General features: G+C 43.4%; 1 protein-coding gene across 7 annotated transcripts in view; it reads right to left on the bottom strand.

Moving 5' to 3' along the window:
* Positions 1 to 11374: 11374 nt before the first annotated feature.
* The window catches only part of IGSF5 (immunoglobulin superfamily member 5), a 43973-nt gene continuing 32724 nt past the window's right edge, over positions 11375 to 22623 (bottom strand). For all 7 annotated transcript variants that reach the window (XM_025449820.3, XM_025449819.3, XM_049104643.1 and 4 more), the window contains 3 exons: positions 22406 to 22506; positions 21100 to 21173; positions 11375 to 12222 (listed from right to left, as the gene is read on the bottom strand). In XM_025449820.3, coding sequence (XP_025305605.1) covers positions 12127 to 12222; positions 21100 to 21173; positions 22406 to 22506 — 271 coding nt within the window. In that variant the 3' untranslated portion in view covers positions 11375 to 12126. The remainder of the gene's footprint in view (positions 12223 to 21099; positions 21174 to 22405; positions 22507 to 22623) is intronic.

Here is a 22623-nt window from a genome sequence, read left to right as displayed (position 1 = left end):
GACTGTCCTCTGACCCCTGGGAATGTTACTTCCTCTTCCAGTGACTCCTTTCCCATGGTGCCCTTCCTCTCTTGCACAGTAAATCAGTACAAACCCACCACTTTGCTGTTGTCTTCCATCCTTCCCTTCTGCTTATGCACATCACACACTATGTCTCTTTATCCATTCCTCCAACATGGCTAAAATCCTGCCTTCCAACAACAAATCTTTCAAGCTGCCTAAAATGTGTGTTCTTCTCTAGAAAACATATTCAGTGTAGCGTTGGCCATGGTTCCATCTCCAAGTCATCTCTGGAGTCCCACTCTAGCCATGGATGCTCTCCCTTATCATCATCTCTTCCTAAAAGCAAGAAGTCCTTGAAACCCAGGAATTCACCATTACAGGAAAACAACAGCAAAATCTCCCAGCCACCCTCCCCTAAACATGAATTCGTAACCACACTCACAACCTTACCACTTGGTAATGACACTAATAGCTCACTCTTTTAAACATTAATTTAACTGTTTTCCTGGTTGACTCTACATTACTTAACCTCTCCCCTCAGTAGTGTCTTCTATATTTAAGCTTTTAGAAGCCACATATCATAGCTTTATATTATGTAGTATCACATTCAGACAGATGTTACTATTTTTATCTTGATGATGAAATAAAAAGTCAAGGGTATGTTGGTGCTATCCTAAGCCATGACCAACAGTAGCCATGCAGATGCCCTCCACCACAATTGGCCATTGGTCTTTGAAACTCAGAATTGTGCATTTTCCAGAGAATGGATCTAAATTTTGCATTTTTCAGGTTGCGGTTGCACCTGCCCTTGTTTTCTCTGAAAAGACATATGAGTTAAAACATGTTACCCTCATTACTTTTTAAGTCTAGTTAGTCCTATAGGTCTTTAAGAGAACTGCTTGCATAGCCATGACAATGGAAGAATGCTCGTCAATGCCCCCAGGCTTCTTCATTAATTTGTTTCCTTATAATTATCATGATCTAAGTGCAGCTGCAAGGACTGCACACTTTCTCAACAGTTTACCAAAAAAAAAAAAAAAAAGCAAGACTTAGACTATGGGAGTCCTATGGGAGTCTTGAGATCAGAAGCTTGAGTCCTCCCTCTACTCTCTTCTGATCTTGGCTTGTTTGGCTATGGAGTCGGATAGGAAAAGGAAGGGGGAGACAAAGTCACTTGAGGCCAATGCTCCTGGTACTGCAAATCTTGTCTCCCTGATGCAGTGTCACAGATGTAGTGAAGAGTTCCCAGTGCACTCAAACTCATCCTGCACTGTGCAGCACCCCATCTCAGGCAGGCACCTGAGCCTCCCCTATTTGCACCCCAGCATTTTCTTGGCAGCTGGGAGGAAGGAAGGAAGACGTTAATGTCCCCAGTCAGTGGGAATGGAGTGCATGAATAAACCTGCTGTCCTTCAGGTGAATCTTTCTGGGGGTACCCATGCTCCTTGCAGGAGCAGCCTGGGCCTGGGCCCTCACGTCACAATTGCAAGCCCTTTTGGCTTGTGTGTATTATGGATAACATTCATACCCTCTACCTTCCCCCTCCCTACCTCACTTCCCTACTCCCTAAATCCTGCTTCCTGAAATCACCTTCTTTACAGGTGAACTAAAACCCTCCCCCCCCCCCATCAATTCTGCTATGTGCATATGTCAGGAAATTGGGCAAGGAGGTAACTGGATTCATGAGCCAATTTAACATTAAATGACAATTTTGGATCATCTGAAAATTTCCCTATTCCCTCTAAAAGTCCTGATCTGTACATTGACTGCAATATAGCCAGTCTTTGAGGAAACATCGACAAACCTGAGAAGCAGAGATGTATTTCTCTTTCAGATGATGTAACTCATGTGAGAACCCAGGGGCAAGTCCCTAGTGTACCATCATGAGCAGTAGTCAGCCTTAGAACAGCACTTTGACAAAACCAATGATTCAAAAAGTCCATGCAGACAGTACCTTATTCTTTGCATCCTAAGAAACCTTGGAAAATCAATAAATGTTCATTGACTGACTGTAGCTTCGATTGAAGACAGCAACAAAGGCTCTGAAGCAAAATCTGATCCTCCATCCAAGTGATACTCCCGTGGTCCCAGAGCAGCCATATCGCAGGGGGAACCAAGGGTTCATCTTCAAAGTCGGATCATCTAATGATAGCCAATCTCTCCTTGGCTATTCATTTTTAATTTTTACATAATTTTCACTCCTCATATTTGCCAACACACATGACAGAAAAGTGTTGCATTGAGGTTTTCCTCTCTGTGTTTTAAACTAATGCAAATCTAGTGAAAGCAATAAGTATTCAGAGAATACTCCTTGTGTATTAAAGACACAGAAAAATATACTTTGGGAAAATGTCTGCTAAAATATTTATAGGGTTTAGTCACAAATTCTTATAACTCCAGGGGTTTTTTAGTTTGAGGGGTTTTGGGCTTTCTTGGGTTTCAGTTTGGTTTTAGTCATGTGGTCATATGTACATAAAAGGGCTGATCTAAAAGAAAAAAGAAGGAAATGTCTGAATTCAGTTACTGCTTTGTTATTGATAAGCTTAAAGATACAAAAATCATGAATTTTAATTGTAGGATATCAGTGCTAAAATCCGACATATATCTGCATAAATTATCTACATGAAGGAGTGCATTTGAATATCCTGTTTATAGATGACAGAAAAGTCATTCAGAGGGAGTCATACAGAGAAGTTTGTGTAAATGGCCAGAAGAAAATGTAGGTGACTTCATTACGGGCAAGAGCATTTATGGATAATTAATGTATGTGTAATGTGTAAAAGGGGTTGTAGTGGTCTGCTCTGGCTGTGCGCTCACATGGCCTTTCTGTGGGCACACGCTGGGGATGAGGGTGGGGAGAAGGAGCTGGCGCCTCCTTCTCCTCCTACAAGAACACTGTAGGGTTAGGGGCCCACCCTCATGGCCCTGTTTAACCCTAATTATCTCCCCAAATCCCCACCTCCAAATGCCATTGTAATGGGAATTAGGGCTTCAATACATGAATTTGCAGGAAATATAATTCGGCACATGAAAAAGGTCATCCCCTTCCATGCACTAATTTCTCTTTTTAGAATCTATCCTAATGTCCTGTTCTCAACTATCGAAAATACATGCATAAAAAAATCTTCCTTGCAAAAAAAAACAAATAGGGGAACTAACCTAAAATGTGCAACAGCAGGAAAAGACATAAGAATGACAAATCCAGTCTAAGAATTATTATGTAATCTTTAACCATGGCAACCATAGTGACTGCAGCAATGGGGAAACACTTATAATAGGATGAGAGGTGATTTTTTTTTTTAAGTGGGGAGGCTTGAGTAAATCTAGTTAAGATGGAACTGGGTTTGGGCTGTTTTAGTTCTTGGTATCATTATGGACTGAATTATTTCCCCCCAAGAGTATATGTGTTGAAGCCCTACCCCAGCACTTCAGAATGTGACTGTATTTGGTGACACGACCTTTACAGAAATGATGAGGGTAAAATGAGGTCATAAGGAGTGTACTCTAATCCAATCTGACTGGTGTCCTTATAAGAAGAGAAAGAGACACCAAGAATGCATATGCACAGAGGCACAACCATGTGAGGATGCAAGGAGAAGGTGGCCTCTCAAGGTCTCTCCAGCCTCCCACCCTGGTCTTTCTGGAGAGTTCCTGATGGAGGTACAAGGAACAGAGTCTGTGAGTGCATGTGAATCCTCTTGCATCTGCTGCTCCCAGGGTCTCTGGGCTGACACGCTGGAGTCCATCCTGGGGCCAGGTGTAGTTACTTAAAATTTTAGCTGATTTCTTTGAAACACTTCTCTAGTAGAGGGGGCTTCCTCCTATGCTCTGCCAACTGCTATGTCCTGCCTTTGCTGGAGGGGAAGGGCTCTGTCCCTTTGGGTTTCAGGCTACTCAGTTGCCCTGAGCTCTCTGACTTCTGATGGCTCCAGGAAAAGCTACAATTTGGTACTTTCTCCAGCATGTTCTCACTGAAGTCCGAGTGACGTTCTTTCCAGCTGTCTACACCCCAGGCAAAAGTAGAGCCCCTCTCCAATGTTAAGCAGCCAGTTTGCTGCATATAAATACTGAATTCAGCACCAGAAGTTGCGAATAGACAATGTCAAGCGCAGTGCTATAAAGGTCTCCCGTGAAACTCTGATGTCACTGATAATTCTCCAACACTCAAAACATTTTCAAAAAATGTGTAAATATCCAGGTAAAAGGAACACAGCTGGAAAGAGAAGAAATCCATACCTGAACATGCTAACTTGGAGGCTTCCTCTTCTTGGCTTTTGCCAAACCTCCTCCGGAAGTCAAATGTGATGCTATGGGAATGGGGGAGATGCAGAGATACCGTGAAGCTAGAAGGACATTGACAGATAGTGGAAAAGCTCTTGCCCTTTCGAATGCAACACCAGTTTGATAACAATTATTCTGCAATGCCTGTTTTACCATTCTGAAATTAAATTCATAGATAACTTACCTGTATACCTAAATTTCAAGATTAAATAAAACTCCAACATAACGCCCTGTATATGGTATAAAAGAGGTTTAACAGGGAAGCTGTTTATAAGACAGCAAAATGCAATGCTCAGTGGAACTCCATGTAGGACACAAGAGACAGTCAAATCCCTGCCTCCACACTGCGAATCACCAGAATGCGGCAGCTATAACTCTAGAGCGATCGCTGGGTCTCATGACAGCAGCTCAGATAGTGCAGGTGGTGGTGCTGCTGGTGATGCAGTTTGCCAAAATGGCAAACCGCCCTGGATGAAGCTCCTCACAAAGCCAACCACAGTCTTTCCAAGGTCATTGCATTTGTGGAAAATTTGGTTCCTTAGATGCACAACAAACACATTCTATGCTTTTACTTCTTGTGACACATTTACAGTGAAACATAAGCTCATATAAACAGATCTATCACTATCATTTTAAAGAAACCTGCCCTCAACTGGAAGCCACTGGCACCTGTCAATCATTAAGAACTTCAAGCACCCAACCATGCTCACACTTTTTACCAATGGGATTTAGCTCACACGAGTCAGGTGACATTCCCAAGGTCACCTGCGCAGCAAGCTTCTCTCTAGCTGTTTCACCTGGATCGTGCTGCTAGGAGCCTCCAGGACTCCAAAAGAAAAAATCCCACTCAACAATGACCCTCTGACCAAGAAAACTCATGGTGATTACCTTAACAGTGTGTGTCTCTAGCAGTAGGTGGATGCTTGTGCCTCCTTCGTTTGTGGCATCAGGTGAGACAGTGAGTGGAAAGTGGCTGCTAACGTGCATCAGTTCATGGACCTTGACAGCCTAGGGATTTCAAAAACATGTGAACAATTGCCTAAAAACAAAATCAAGGTTCATGTGCCCTCACTGCTTTTGGAATAAATCATTCATTCGGCAGGTATTTATGGACCCCCATGGAATGTGCCTGCCCTGGTGGAATTAGTGCCCGGGCTGCAAGGGAGCAAGGCAGATGTGGAGCTGCCCACCCTCACAGAATCTAATGGGAAAGGAGGCATTCAGCAAATCGTTATACAAACAATTATGTCACCAGGTAGCACAATGAAGACATCTAAGGTGATGTGTTAACGCAGTCCAGGCATCAACCCAACAGGGAGTAGGTTTGTTAGAGTTGCATCAGGGAAGCACAACACTCCAAGTAACACAGAGTAAGGGATTCATTATAGGGACTCAACTTCACCCAATCATAGGAGACGCTGGGGAAGTAAAGGCCCAGAAGGGGAAGGTGAGAGGATCAGGAGAATCACTAACCAGGGACTATGAGGCGAAGCCCACGAGGAGTCCATGGCAAGCTCCTGCCTCTGCATCCAGGATGGGCCTGTAGTCATTGCCATCAGCAAGAAGAGTTGGGACCGCAGGGATGCAAACTTGGACCTGCGAAGAAAAACTGGGACCCCTGCCTTTCTCCCAGCTCTCCTAACCCCCATGACACAGGCACCTGCGGAAACACACAGACACAGCACATATATGCATACACACACATGCATATGCACAACACACACACACATACCACACACACAGAGCTGCAAACACACACAGACAAAGCATACACATGCATGCACACCACATACATGCATACACACACATCCACACTACATACCCACACATGCACACCACATACACATACCACACACAGAGAGATGCAAACACAACCATAGCACACACACATGCATGTATATCACACACACGCATGTACATCACACACACGCACCACACAACTGTGAAGATGCAGAAGGGATGGGCACATTCTTCCAACACCTGCTACTGTCAGGTTACAAGCCTTCAGGCTAACCACATTTCACCTATTCCCACTCTATTTGCATTTTCTAAGGAAAAAAACTAGACCAACTATAATGTTTAGAATCAGTTTTTGACTTAGACAATAATTTGCTATTATTTGAACTACCTCAGATTTTATTAGCCATGAAATTGAAGCATAATATTACCAATTGTTCTCAAATTAAGTTACCCTATAAAATACCATACTTTCTTAAGTTTCCTGAACATAAATATAATCAATACATTCTGCGCTGTATTTCTCCCCCCAGGCGTTACTGGAATCACTCATTTTCTGCTCTGTCAGCCCAGTAGGATTAGACGCCGGTCATGAATCTCTCAGTCTGAAGCCACTGGCTGGGCAGTAATTCTCACAAATCCTCCCACCAGTCCGTGGGTTCCAAATCCCATTGTGTTGCTAGAAATAACATGCCTCCACCAACGAAGGAAGGAAGGCAAATGTGAGGTGGCTTGCAGCCCAGGACCCAGCCTGCCGCTTCCCACTCTGCATTTCGCCCAGGTCCGGGGAGACACTGGAGCGCCTGCTTCATAAATGTTGGAGGGTGTGCCTCACCCGAGGCCATGGGCCGTGGTGTGATTTACAGGCCGAACTGGGTGAGAGTTAAATACTTACCATCTGCAGATGAGCACAGCTCTCTCCCCAGGCAGCAGGGACGGGGGATGTCTGCACACACACACGTGAGAGGAGCTTTGGTCCCAACAGCTGGGCCATGTCAGGTGAGGACGGGGCAGGTGTGTATGTGCGTGTGTGTGCATGCGTGTGTGAGCACCTCTCTGAAGGTAGGCACCAGGAAGAGACTTCAGGAGCCCATCAATCCCTTTGTTCTACTGATGTGTCATCAAAGCCGTGACCCTCTCAGGTTTAGTGCAGCCAAATTCCTCTCTTTCCCCCCAGTGGTGTCCTCTCTTGGTAAATGGATTCAGTGTTACGGAAAGGAAAAAGTGGAATGTTGCTCAGCCGTGTGTCTTTGCCCATGACTCTACAAACACATTCTCCATTCCTTGATCTCTGTTTCATAAATGTTGCCAGATGCTCCAGGCAGGGTATCTCCTACCTGCCTTCCATCCACATTCATTTCCTGCCCTTCTCCATCCTGTATGGATGACATCAGCTGACCCCATGGACCTCTGGCTCTGGTTGTGCTTGTTCAATGGGAGGCATGAGCAGGAGAGTGAGGAGAAGGAGTCTTGGTCACCTCACTCTCCACTGCCAAGTTTCCTACTTGGCAGCAACCCTGTATCTAAGGCCCAGCAACTGGCAGAGGCCTTCTCTAGACCAGTCTAGCCACCTCTCCCTGTCCTGTCAGCCCCATGGATAATAACAGCTCCTCAGGTCCTGCCCCAGTCCTTTTTTTTTTTTTTTTTTTTTACTGGACTTCAATTTGCCAACATATAGCATAACACCCAGTGCTCATCCCATCAAGTGCCCCCCTCAGTGCCCAACACCCAGTCACCCCCACCCCCCCACCCACCTCCCTTTCCACCACCCCTCGTTCGTTTCCCAGAGTTAGGAGTCTCATGTTCTGTCTCCAGTCCTGCTTGTCACCCTGTCTATTCCATTCTACTGACCCCAACCCTTCCTACCATCCTGTCCCCCCTATCCCTTTCATCTCTGCTGCAAGTTCTCACAGGGAGAGCCGTCCTCCCCCTTCACACAGGATGGAGCGACATCCCCCTTCATGACATCCTGGGCACTTACATGGCATGATTCAGTTGCTGACACAGCATCTCCTATATGCTTGGCAGCACCCATTCACCCTTTTGGTCATCAGACTCTCAGGGTCTGGCAAGGCAACTTCAGCAACTCTAACGGTGTCCAAGGTCAGGGCCACACAGAGCGAAGGAAGTGCATCTATTCAATCCCTCCAATCACTTTCCATGTGTTGATGTTACCACTTAGGCCCTACTCTAAGTAAACTGTGGAAGGTCCCTGAGTTCAGGGGCAGGCTTGGAATCTGACAGAGGGACCAAGGTCAAAGATGCCTGGGAGGATGGACAGTGTTTTTGCACTGCTAGGATTTATGACACACACCTGTGAGAGATACTAGTTAAAGTAAACCTGCACCTCATAGCCACCCCTTAGCAGTCACCCCATCTGCCTTTCTGAGGAACACCCTTGGCCGTGACATTTTGCTGTGACGGACCCCTCTCACCTCATCCCCCTGAGCTTGCTTCAGCTCTCAGGAGTGCAGAAGTAAGAGATGAATTTACCACATCAGCAAAATACCATTTTCAGTTGAGAGCTGCCTTGGGGTTTACAGGGTTCCTAAATAGAAGCTGGCAAGTATACAGACATAACACTAACAGAAAACACCGATTGAGTGTTTGTGTAAAAAGAGGCCACCCTTGGCCCATCAAGGTCATTTCTAAGTAGCTAACTCCAGGTCAGCACAGTCCTATAGAATTTTCTGCAGCAGTGAAACCTTCTATCTACACTGTCCAACCCAGTAGCCACTGGCCATGCACGGCGACTGAGTACTTCACCTGTGGCAAGAAAATGGATCTTGTCTTTTATTTACTTTCAAATAACTTAAATGTAAATAACCACACATGCTAAGGTTTTGGACAGCGGAGCTACAGATAGCTCTGTTCAAATAACTTGCCACCTCTTGTGCAGTAAGCACTGGCTGGGGATCCCTTTAAGAAGCCTTACTCCAGAACAAGCTACTGTAGGAAAGTAGAAAAACACAGAAAAACTTCCCAGAGTCTGATAAATATTTTGAGGGTGATTCAACACGCACAAACCAAGTCGGAGACAATTCCATGAAACTCATTTGGCACCGGTCTGCAGAGTTCAAAACTTAAAGTTCAAGCATATTCTACATGCAACTCCCGCTGACTCCTAAAATAACCACAGAAATATGATTCTTATAGCAGGCGAATATTCGTTACACTTCGATATACTGTCTTTCTCAATATTGACCTGTTTGATCTGAATATTTACGAAATGCCTACAGAATGCTAGCTTCTGTAAAGGTTACAAAAGTCATGGATGACATGATATTTGCCTTGTCTTGGGATCTAGGCTCTGTGGTAGTTTAAGGAGAGCAAACCATGAAGTGAAAAGTATGGTGTTCACTCATTGAACTGCCCAAAGGGTCTCAGGACCCTTGTCTTTCCTCTTGACTTGTACCCATTCAGGATAGTGGTGGGAGACAAAAGAGTAAAGAAGAAGCTATATTAAGCAAGAGACTCATTCTTAAGCAAGTGAATTAGCAATTTTTTCCATATAAATTACCTTAAGAAAGTGACTCAGCAATAATCATGGGTTTTAGAAATTTTGTATTTTAGCTCTACTTCAGAGAAAATAGGCAGCCAATTCCCTCACTTTAGGGACATAGTCCTAGAAGAGATGACATTTTTTTCGGGATCCTCCAAGCAGTGGTGATATTCAAAATATTTGACAACCAGTACAGCATGAACAATAGCCACTCAGAACAGATACTTATGAGCACCGTGGGTCAGAAGAGATACCAGCCACAGCCCCATTTGTGCCAGCAATTAGTCCTGGAATTAGTAATAACCAATTCCAAGAGGGGGCTCAGGGTAGAGGCAGCATGTATAAGATCATAAAAATATTTTCTAAATCATGGTGGTACATAGTTTTGTTAATCATTGAGTGGATTAGCAAGCAGGAGTGTTAAGTGATAAGAAACATCACCCTGATGAATTCACATCATTTAAGGAATCACTAAAATCTTAACACATCTGGAGGCAAAAGGTGACCTGTGAGGAAGGGGCAGATAGTGATTTGAGGGGGATGGGGAGGCCGGGGTGCTAAGGGGCTCTAGTTCTGCATGTCCCCACTCAAGGCTCATATACTTTGTGAAAAGTAACCAGGCTATATTACCTACAATTTGTGTGCTTTTCTGGACTTATGCTTCAATCAAATATTTTTATTAAGCAAATAAAGCTAAAATGTCATAGGCAATTATAAATCTTCAGGATCACATCAAATGAGAAGAGCAATCTATGAAATAAGGTTTATGATGATCCAAATCTCACAAAATGCACATGTGTATGCATCTATGCAAACACGTGTGTGTGAACAGACACATACTTACCTAACAACACCTAATTCTGAACAATAGAATTAGGGGTGCTTTCAAAACCATTTTTTAAAACTGTGTTTTTAATTTTTTATAATAAACAACATTGATTCTAAGGAAGGAAATATGTATATTATTTTACTGTAGAAGGAGCCTGGGAGCAGCTGGAGTTTTTGTAGAGCCAGCACAGCGCAGGGAAAGCAGGTAGGGTATGTGGGTCCTGATGAGCCACCCCGCCTTTCCTCCCCAGACCTAATGTTTGTTCAGCACCCAGCATATACTAGCTCTTGTCATCAATACTTACTAACTCTAGGGATCCCTGGGTGGCACAGCGGTTTAGCGCCTGCCTTTGGCCCAGGGCGCGATCCTGGAGACCCAGGATCGAATCCCACGTTGGGCTCCCGGTGCATGGAGCCTGCTTCTCCCTCTGCCGATGTCTCTGCCTTTCTCTCTCTCTCTCTCTCTCTGTGTGTGTGTGTGTGTGTATGACTATCATAAATAAATAAAAAAATTTTTTAAAAAACTTAAAATACTAACTCTAAAGCAGCACTAAAAATAAATAAATAAATAAATAAATAAATAAATAAATAAATAAATAAATAAAGCAACACTAAAATCTCAACACATTTTAAAAGTCACATTCCATGTTAGCAGGACCATATTGGGCGTGTTGTTAATTACTGTCTCTAATTACTAAGCATCATAGAAATCTGTACCAACTGGCATAGCACTCAGCCAAATAATAGTCCTGCCTCTGGGGTAAACATGAAGGGATGGGCAGGAGATGCACTGACAATATCTACACACAAAATAAATATGTAGAAAATGCAGTAATTTTATTCTTCATAACTACGTTCATATTAACTTTATGAGGCAAATGTAATCAAAGACTAACATGAAGATATGATTTTATTTACAGACATCTCTGGTTTCACTTCTTAGAATTGCTTGATTCCTAAATATCATGATTCCTTAAACTATTACCTGAATAGTAAGGAATTAAGAAAGGCAATACATACGGCTTAGTGTTTTCTCTTTTATTTCTTAAAGAACATGTTATCCATTTCCAGTTTTTTCACAGCATTTGTAACATGTAAGGTACATCCCCCACAAAGTATAATCCACATCTAACCCATCGGACAACACGAGAGCAAGACTGATAAGGAGCAGATATTTATTATTTATTTATTTATTTATTTATTATTAAGTGAATGTCTTCATATAAATATCCAATGATGAAATATTTCACAATATGCGTATCGGCTTTGATTTTAATCTTACTCCTAACCCATAAGTTCTGATTTTCCAGGCAATCCTAGATTTCTGTTTGATCCTAATGTGTATGCTCTTTTTTCATGGATAATATACAATAATGCCCCATATATTAAACATACATAAATATCATCTTTATATGATTTAAAATAAAAAAATATTTTAAAAGTCATGGTAGGATATAGGCTTATCTGCATTTATTGGATTAGCAAGGAGTGTTGAGTGATAAGTAAATTAAGATGATGAATTTGCAGCTTTTACTTAGTTACTTGGTGGAATTCACTAAAATCTTGAAACATTTTTGAAAGCCAAATTCTACTTTGGAAGGTGAGGAAATAGATCCTTTTCTCACTATGAAGTGTCCATTCAGATTACTCCGGCTTCACTGTTTCCTCGTACCACTGGCAGAGCGGGAGCCCACGCTTGGGGCAGAGAGGAAGGACTATATTTGTTGATGCAGGTCATCAGCCTCGTGCAAAATGGAACTGAAGGGACATCTTCACTAGACCAAAGTCACGTTCCTGACAGTCCTAGGACTGGTCATGATGAAGGAAACCTGTGGGCGACCTACCGGGCCTGGCCGCTGATGGTCATGTCCCTGGTGACAAAGAGAAGATGGATTTAATCAATGGAGATGAATGTAAAAGGCACACCTGAGCAGAAAGCTCCACTCATCAGATAAGATGAAATGTGAGGGCCCAGAGAGGAACCAAAATGTCAACACACGTCCTTCCTTTATTTCATTATTTTCAATGACCACACACTCTAGAAGTTTCTGAGTCCAGGGCCTAATGAGCAATGCAGTTCAAAGAACCCAATATTTGTTTGTATGAAGGCAAATTAATAGCAAAGATGTATTGTTCCAATTTGTTTTCTTTTTTTTTTTTAACTCTTCCTATGGAAATTCTAACTTCTGTATGAAAATATAAAATATTTCTAACCTTCTTTAAAACCATACTTTCCTTCTAAAGGCAAGGGACAAATTTGAACAACCCCCTGTACAGGTCACCCCACTGTCCCCCCAGGCAGCCGTGCTGCTGTCTCCTCTCAGAAATGTAGTCTTTGCCATTCTCATTGGGAAATGTGATCCTAAGCAAATCACATACTCCTCCAGAGGGGCCAATGCCTGCTGAAGAGTATTGCCATATTGCAAAACATGCAATATGTTTTCCTGCCAGTCCTGAGAGTGTCGGCTCAGATTCCAGAGCACTGCAGCTGCATTGCACACCCTAAATAATGTAACTGGGCACCATGCATTATTTAAGTTGCAATAGAATGTCAATAAGTCTTGAGGATAGAATCACTCTGGTACATGGTCTTAACTTAGTGACTCCCAGTCCTACAGGGAGAACAGGAAGCTGGTGGAGCCACCTCAGCAACATGCTTTAAGAACTGGGCTTCCACTGTGAATATGCTTGACATTTTTGCAGTTGTTGTTTGCCTTTTGTTTGCCCGGCTGGGCTGCACAAAAGCATTGCCGTTTTCTAAATTTACCAAGAGTGTATTTCTGTTTATCTCAGGAGGGTGGTGATTAGCGGGGAAGACTTGATCCACATTTCAAGTCGTTCATGCGCTCACCCTTCAAAACTGACAGACTCAGGAGAGAAAGAAACAGAGTTTCCCAAAATAAACAGAAAAATGGACTGGCAGTGAGTTGAGGCCTGGAAAGAGGAGACGAGAAGGAAGGCTCTTTGTGTTAACTATTCATCAAGATGCAAAACATTTGCAAAGCCCATGAGTTTATATAAAAACAAAGGGTGCAAGAAGTTACTGTGGCTGAGTTCAAAAAGGGTGTTGCCTGGGTTCTCCTCTAGGATTTTGATGGACTCTTGTCTCACATTTAGATCTTTCATCCATTTTGAGTTTATCTTTGTGTCTGGTGCAAGAGAGTGGTCTAGTTTCATTCTTCTGCATGTGGATGTCCAGTGTTCCCAGCACCATCTATTGAAGAGACTGTCTTTCTTCCAGTGGATAGTCTTTCCTCCTTTATCGAATATTAGTTGACCATAAAGTTCAGGGTCCACCTCTGGGTTCTCTATTCTGTTCCATTGATCTATGTGTCTGTTTTTGTGCCAGTACCACACTGTCTTGATGACCACAGCTTTGTAGTACAACCTGAAATCTGGCATTGTGATGCCCCCAGCTATGGTTTTCTTTTTAAAATTCCCCTGGCTATTCGGGGTCTTTTCTGATTCCACACAAATCTTAAAATAATTTGTTCTAACTCTCTGAAGAAAGTCCATGGTATTTTGATAGGGATTGCATTAAACGTGTATATTGCCCTGGGTAACATTGACATTTTCACAATATTAATTCTGCCAATCCATGAGCATGGAATATTTTTCCATCTCTTTGTGTCTTCCTCAATTTCATTCAGAAGTGTTCTATAGTTTTTAGCGTATAGATCCTTTACCTCTTTGGTTAGGTTTATTCCTAGGTATCTTATGCTTTTGGGTGCAATTATAAATGGGATTGACTCCTTAATTTCTCTTTCTTCAGTATCATTGTTAGTGTACAGAAATGCCACTGATTTCTGGGAATTGATTTTATATCCTGCCACGCTACCAAATTGCTGTATGAGTTCTAGCAATCTTGGGGTGGAGGCCTTTGGGTTTTCTATGTAGAGTATCATGTCATCTGCGAAGAGGGAGAGTTTGACTTCTTTGGCAATTTGAATGCCTTTAATGTCTTTTTGTTGTCTGATTGCTGAGGCTATGACTTCCAGTACTATGTTGAATAGCAGTGGTGAGAGTGGACATCCCTGTCTTGTTTCTGATCTTAGGGGAAAGGCTCCCAGTGCTGCCCCATTGAGAATGATATTTGCTGTGGGCTTTTTGTAGATGGCTTTTAAGATGTTGAGGAATGTTCCCTCTATCCCTACACTCTGAAGAGTTTTTATCAGGAATGGATGCTGTATTTTGTCAAATGCTTTCTCTGCATCTAATGAGAGGATAATATGGTTCTTGGTTTTTCTCTTGCTGATATGATGAATCACATTGATTGTTTTACAAGTGTTGAACAAGCCTTGTGTCCCGGGGATAAATCCTACTTGGTCATGGTGAATAATTTTCTTAATGTACTGTTGGATCCCATTGGCTAGTAACTTCTTGCAAGATACATCCACGAAGGCAAAAGAAACAAAAGCAAAAATGAACTATTGGGACTTCATCAAGATAAGAAGCTTTTGCACAGCAAAGGATACAGTCAACAAAACTCAAAGACAACCTACAGAATGGGAAGAAGATATTTGCAAATGACATATCAGTTAAAGGACTAGTTTCCAAGATCTATAAAGAACTTATTAAACTCAACACCAAAGAAACAAACAATCCAATCATGAAATGGGCATATACATGAAGAGAAATCTCACAGAGGAAGACATAGACATGGCCAACATGCACATGAGAAAATGCTCTGCATCACTTGCCATCAGGGAAATACAAATCAAAACCACAATGAAATACCACCTCACACCAGTGAGAATGGGGAAAATTAACAAGGCAGGAAACCACAAATGTTGGAGAGGATGTGGAGAAAAGGGAACCCTCTTACACTGTTGGTGGGAATGTGAACTGGTGCAGCCACTCTGGAAAACTGTGTGGAGGTTCCTCAAAGAGTTAAAAATAGACCTGCCCTACGACCCAGCAATTGCACTGCTAGGGATTTACCCCAAAGATACAGATGGAATGAAACGCTGGGACACCCGCACCCCGATGTTTCTAGCAGCAATGTCCACAATAGCCATACTGTGGAAGGAGCCTCGGTGTCCATTGAAAGATGAATGGATAAAGAAGATGTGGTCTATGTATACAATGGAATATTACTCAGCCATTAGAAACGACAAATACCCACCATTTGCTTCAACGTGGATGGAACGGGAGGGTATTATGCTGAGTGAAATAAGTCAATTGGAGAAGGACAAATATTATATATTCTCATTCATTTGGGGAATATAAATAATAGTGAAAGGGAATATAAGGGAAGGGAGAGGAAATGTGTGGGAAATGTCAGAAAGGGAGACAGAACATAAAGACTCCTAACTCAGGGAAACGAACTAGGGGTGATGGAAGGGGAGGAGGGCGGGGAATGGGGGTGAATGGGTGACGGGCACTGAGGGGGGCACATGACAGGATGAGCACTGGGTGTTATTCTGTATGTTGGCAAATTGAACACCAATAAAAAATAAATGTATTATTAAAAATAAATAAATAAATAAATAAATAAATAAATGGTGTTTACCCTTCCCATTAGCTATAATTGTTAGTCAAAATTTCTAATTTTATTGATTAGTTTTGTCTGCACATGTTTTGTGGGCAGTTATGCTTGAGTTTACTGTACTTCACCAACAGAAACTCCTTTCTAGAAAATAAAGTCGGAATGATGTATCCCAACTCTAAGTCCAGCCTGGATAGGGATCATCAGTGGAGAGAAGCATCACATTTTGGTATACGTCAGTTTTGAACATAACTTTCTTGTTTTCCTTTCTGATACTTCCTACAATTTAATACATGCTCTGGGGGCTCTACAACCTAAAATCTTGTTTTTCTTTCACATAGAGTGAATGCAGTATGCTTTAGGACCCACCTAAACTACAGGAGGTTTAAAAAGTGTTCCCCCATGATTGTGAAGAACTTCGATTGTCAAGAACCTCAGCATTGAGACCCTTCCATGTGACACTCATCATAGTATCACACAGCACTCCAAATTCCTCTCCATGCTTTTTTGGCAAGTTGAAGTCATTCCCATCGCACGATTGTAAGGAAAACCCCAGGACTCCGTGATGACTTGCCCTTAGGAACAGCGCTATACACGTCCATTACATTTTTATCTTGAGTCATTAAAATATCATCCTTGAAGCAGATCACCTGAAGAACATGGTTAAAACACCCATTCTTTGACCCTATCTCCTGGAAATTCTGATCAAGAAAGGCTGGAAGAGACTCAGGACTTGGCATTTTAACAAACACCCAAAGAGCTTCTGGTATACTGCTCCACTGAGATGTACCAAGGGAGCAGCAAGGTACCAAGATGCAGGAACTTATAGGTTCTGGATGAACCTCCATCCTCAGCAAGCATTTCTTAGGATCCAGGATACTGGGCACATCCTTCCTTTCTGCCAGTTGATGGTAGGAACAAGGACTGCCCCCATCTCTCAGCCTCTAGTGAAAAGTCCCATGTTCAGGGGAGATCCTAATAGGGGAGTGGGCTTAGAGGTGGGGATGAGCAAGGGGGAGAGCTCCAGGCAGATAGCAGGTACCTTTTCCTGTGTTTACAGCCCAGAGTTACCAACACACCAGACTCATGTCAGCCTGTCCCTGAGCAGAGCCCTCCCCCCTCCAAAGCTTTCTCAGGGCTGTCAGTTCTGAAAGCATCTGGACATAACAAGAGATCTGAAAAAGAGGATTCTCAAGACATCTCAGGCTGATCTTCCCCAAGGCCAATGGGTCTCTGGCGTTCTGGACCTCAATCAGAAGGATATTGATGGAGCAAGAGTTATGGAAGCTGATACAGCAACAAATGGGGTTTGTAGCACATCCTAAGTATTAAAATTCCAGCTTCCTGTCTTAGTAACTGTTGGGTGTAGGATGTAATTAAAATCATGGCTGGTGCTGCATGTTGAGGATGCAATGCATGGAGGCTCACCACAACCTGGAGATCAGACATGGGACTCTGGGTGGGGCTGAAAGTTGTGATCTTGAAGGTGAAGATGTGAATGACCCTGACACAATGCCTGCTCCTCAGAGCACTTCACTGGTCCCTAAGCCAGATACACACTCAAGGCTCAGGGCTGGACCCTCCTCTATTTGCAGGGGATACGCATGATTCCAATAAGGGCACAGCACCCTCCACCCCTGAAAAGAGTCCAGTACAACCCCTACCCAGTGTACTTAACATGAGTATTATGAATGCTCTGGGACACTAGCAAATCATAACCATGGGTGGTTTGCAGATACAACTTGCAGATAGGCAAGTTGGTTGGTGGCAATGTCCTACTGTCCCTTCCAGCAGCCACCCATTTCCATCTTGCTATAAGGTAGCTAATTGCCCTTAGACCCAGCCACCTAGACAACTATCTCATGTTGTCTTAAAACTCAGATGCACTCAGGCTGCTCCCCAAGTCCACTGAGCCAGGTGGTCCACAGGTAGGACCAAAAAATCTGGTCATCCTAAAGGCCACATTGACAATTCCTATATGCAGCCCTTAGCCTTTCAGGCTTCCCCTTCTTTGGTTGGTGTTTGAACAGGATACTCTTGAAAACCAAAGTGCCCAAGACTGCAAAGTATTAAAGTGGCAATCTGACATGGAATTATTCACTTTTATTCAATGACTCAAAACACAATATTTTTACAAAGCATACTAATTTATACCAGTGTAATAATATAGCTTGTCATGACCAGATTGTGATTATCCACATGGGGACCATCTCTACTGTACATACATTCCTTGTATCTCCTTGCTTGTGACACCAGAATGCGAGACATGGAAGACATTCTGCACTTCAACAAATAACTTTTAATGAGCACCTGGGAATGCTGTGCTGGACTGCATGTGGTCCATGGCCACCCATTAGTTAAGATCTGAAAATGCTGAGCGAAAATAAGACCAGCGGGTTGAGCAGACGAGAAAGCCAGCATGAAGAGAGAACAAGAGCATGTACTCAACAGTAGCTGTGCTGTCAGCAAAGCCAAGATCACCCCACTGTGAGATCTATTAATACAAAATGGGAGCCTTGGCTGCTGATGTGTACGCCATGCCTCCATGGATAAGATGTGCATCTGCCCCCACCAGCTCCATGGTGATGGGGAATGGGAAAAGCCTTTGCTGCAGGCTGACTCCCAGCTGGAAATCTCTCAGCTGGAGCTAAGGATTTTTCAGGACCCGAGGCTAACCCGAGGCTAGTACAGATTTTCTGCACAATTGTGTAGTCTGGAGTTAACAGTCCTAAACTCCCAACAAGCCAGCTTTTTGGGCAGGAGTCCCAGAGGAGCCCCTGGGAATGGAAACACCCCATAACAGCATGGGTGGCTCTGTCATGGGCCAGAGTCATACTGAGGCCTGTGGGGAGGAGGCCCAGATGAAAGAAAGATGAAGAGGGTCTGAGAAGCTCCCAGCTGCCTCTCCCGGGCTGTTAACTGTCAAAGCTCACTACAGAATGGAGAAAGGCTAGGAGACAAGAAAGCACAGGTTCAAGTATTCCTGCCCCAAGTCCTAACAAGCTCTGAGGAAGGTCCTCCTCCACCTGTACATCAAGAACATGGCCCCATGGACCAGGCAGGGCTGCAGGGCTGGCATTGAGAAGTTCTAAAAGGGACTTTTGTGCCACAGGTCACCTTGACCTGCTTCTATAAGAAGTGGCTTGGCCACTTGGCAGCTCTCAAGTGGCCAGTTGCCCACATGCAGGCCTGTATCCTCCGAGGCCAGACCACTCCCTCTGCCATCTGTCTTGCTCCCTCCGTTCACTACATGCTCATGGAAAGCGTAGACCACATCTTGAGTCCGGATTGTCTGGCAACCTGCAGACAGGGCCTAAGCCCATACCTGAGAGGCACTCTTTGGTTAATGATCGGAGATGGAACTCTTCAAAACTGTGCTTGCACTAAAGCTCTCACACTCTAAGTAGAAGAATACAGCTGATTAAATAGCTCTCTGCCAGTTTCTAGCCCAGGCAAAAGCAGCTCCTCTTCCTTACATTCTGTTTGGTTTCATAGGGACCCTAATGCTCTGGGCTGAGATGCACCTTCCCCTAGAAGCCTGACAGACACTTCAAGAAACACAGGTGACCATCCCCCAGGGCCCAGCACCTTCAGGCCACTGTTCTTTTTCCACCAATAGATTATTTAGTTGGTTACATATTTAAGTAGCAAAGACTTCTTAAGTTTCTCTCCCTGCATATTTTCAAAACATTCAAGCCTAAGAAGCATCTACTCCTAGCTCCAAAACATCATTCTCCATTCCTGTATCCAAATGCATCTAGAGTTCCCCTTTGTCTTCATTTCTACTTCAGTGGGGGGATCATTTGACATAATATTTTCTGACTCCCTCCCTGCCTACCTCATGCCCCCGATTCCAGACATAAGCATTTTGGCTTGTCTGGTGGAAAGACAGGTGACAGTAAAAGGTAACTATAGAAAAGTCGCAGAAATAAGGGCTGGAGGAAATGTGTTCTTGGGTGACCATGCTTTGTTCTGGGTGAAAAGAACTCTTCCATCAGCCCACAGCTCCCACTCAGGTCCAGTTGTGGAGGTTTGACAGGAAACATCCTTCACAGCCTGGTGATTACTCCCTTTTGCCAGTCACACCTTACTCAAGAGATGGCCCCTTGAAAGAGAACCTGTTATACCTCCCTAGCTATCTCTCCCTGGGCCAGATTGAATGCATCAGAAGATTTATGTGCCAAAGAGAGCAGCCGTGATGGAAAGAAATTTACCTCTCCATTTTCCTGACACCCAGCCTAAGGACATAGCCTGAATTTGTACCAGGAACCCAACAATTTGTCACTTATGCCAATGTTCTCTTGTGCCATAGACCCCTCATATGTCTTACTATCTGGCTACCACTTGTTTTCCACTAATGGCATCAGTTAGATCCCCCGATACATGGCTGAGCATTAATCAAAGCTCGCCTCCCCAACAAAGGCCTGGGAGGCACACATCACTGACAAGATATATGGATTAAGCTCAATCCCAACCATGGGGAGTAATATTATGGCCTGGAGCTGCCCAGCAACCCAAGTCAATATCTGCCCCCAAGAAAGAATGATGGGTCTATGAAGACACTCCCCACAGCAGCACCTCAGACTAATAGGGACTCATAGGCAGAACACAGCCAAGACCACAGATCTCACGTCCTGTCAGGAACCCAATCTGCAAGTGAGCCTTTTCCAAGAGCTAAAGAGGAGGATATCCATAAACATCGGGACAGCATCACAGAGTCATATCAAAGTGCTTCTCATTAGAAGGTACCATTGTGGAGGTCAGAAAATACATATTTTGCCTAATACAATGGTGGATATAAAGAATCACATTTTCTGTGTATGCACTGCAGTTCACTCATCTGTGGCAACCAACACTGCTTTGTGTCACAAAAGTAACATACCGTGTCCTCATAGGTCCCGGGTGATTGTGTTCTTCATGTTCTTTGGAAGGATGGAACCCACCAGAGTTTGCCTAACAACCAAAAATATCTACAACTAGTGTTCCTTAGCTGGAACTCCAGACTTCACATCTAACTGCCCACTCAGCATCTCTATGTGGGCGTGTAAGAGATACCCCAAGATCTACAAGCTCTCACCTACACTTCTGTGCAAGAGGCACTACATGTCCTCCATGCTAGCAGGTTGACCAGTGAGCAAAGGCCTCATTCTTCCAACCTGAACATAAAGCAAGTACTATTTTATAATCACCTACCAACAGGCAAGGATTTTTAAATGGCTAAAAATAAAAATCTCCAAATAGGGAAAATAGTCTCAATCACCTGATGTGGTTGCCTGTTTCTGTGTTGTTCCAGAGCACTGGATTCGGAGGACTCTGGCGAGAGAGAAGCAAGCTCTGCAAGAGAAGAATGATTTTAGAGTGTGAGTGACAAAACCCAAATAACATCCAAGCAATTCTGATTTATAAAGAAACACATTGGCTCTTAGGTAGTAGCCCTAGCATAAAGTAATCCTTAACCACAGACAGACTTGTTTTTAGCATTCCCTTGAGGTCATATACTTTTCAAATCTTAACTTTCTAATGAAATAAAAATATGCCAGACTCACAGTCAAGTCCTTCCTTGACTCATTAGCCTCATCCAGAGACAAGGTGAATCCGTAGCTTTAATAAATAAAGGGAAAATAAATACAGAACACAAGAGGATAAAAAAGACAAAGAGGTTTGGTTTGGGCCATGATTCTGGTCAAGCTACTTGATTAATTGCTTGAAACACTAATAAATAAACATTTGCCCATAGGATATTTTGTAAGCTGTGGTCAGAATGTGAAAGGACATGGTCATGCTTTGTGGAAGCTGAAGTGAGCCATTTGGAATGGACATGGGAGGTGCCCATGGTGAAGGGGGAGAGATGACCATGGAGGGCAGCCCCAATCTTAGTAAGAACAATTTGAGGGAGAGCCTCTCAGCAAGAACTAACTAACCAAACACCTTTCCATGGAATTTGTTTTGCCAGGCAACTTGTAAGGGCCGGGTCTCCCTCTCCTACCCATGTGTACTCCCTTCCTCTCTCATCTGCCTTCCAGAAGGATCTTAGATCAAATCCTACCCCTGCCGCTTGCTGGTGGCCAAGCCATCCAAGATGCCCCCACGAGGACTGTGTCCTCGAAAGGGAAGATGTTCAGGTGCTACAAAGACTTTTCAAAGTTGGGTTTCCTTTTTTGATTCTCCCACACCCTCTAGAGCTCAGTAGGAACAGATTTCTCCTTGAGTTTCAGTTTTATTTGACATTTGGGGCAAGTGACCCTCAATGTATTAAAATGCCTCCTCACATGCTTTACTAAAGATAGAAGGCTTTTACAAAAGAGAAAGCATGAAAAAAAAAGAAACCAGAAAATTTATTTTAAAAGCCTTTAAATTTTCATCCCACTTTACTTTAAACTTTGGACAAATGGGTGGGTTTTTTTTACTGTTTCTCTGCTCCTAGAATACTTCTAGTCCTGAAATTTTTCCTTCTTCTGAAAGTTACTCAAAAAATAATGACCCACAAGGGCTGAGTCCCCTGCATGGTGCTGCCAGCCCCTCTTGCACATGCCCAGGTCTTCTGACTGCCCCACATGCCCACTCACTTGCTGTCCTCGGTTCATCTGGGCTATAGGCACTGTTTTCACTCCCACTTTTTAAGTTTATCTCAGAAGTTTCTTTGTTTGTCTTCATACTTGCAGAGTTCCTGGAATTAGACCATTTTAAAAAGCCAAATGTTAATCAGCAGTGGACGTTCAGTTCACACTGCTCCACCCAGAGCATTCGTGCCTGCTGAACTTACCACAGCATCAGGAAAGACACT

This window comes from Canis lupus, chromosome 31 (genome assembly GCF_003254725.2).
Source record: "Canis lupus dingo isolate Sandy chromosome 31, ASM325472v2, whole genome shotgun sequence".
Taxonomy (NCBI): Eukaryota; Metazoa; Chordata; class Mammalia; order Carnivora; family Canidae; genus Canis; species Canis lupus.
This window is presented reverse-complemented; position numbering and strand designations above follow the sequence as displayed.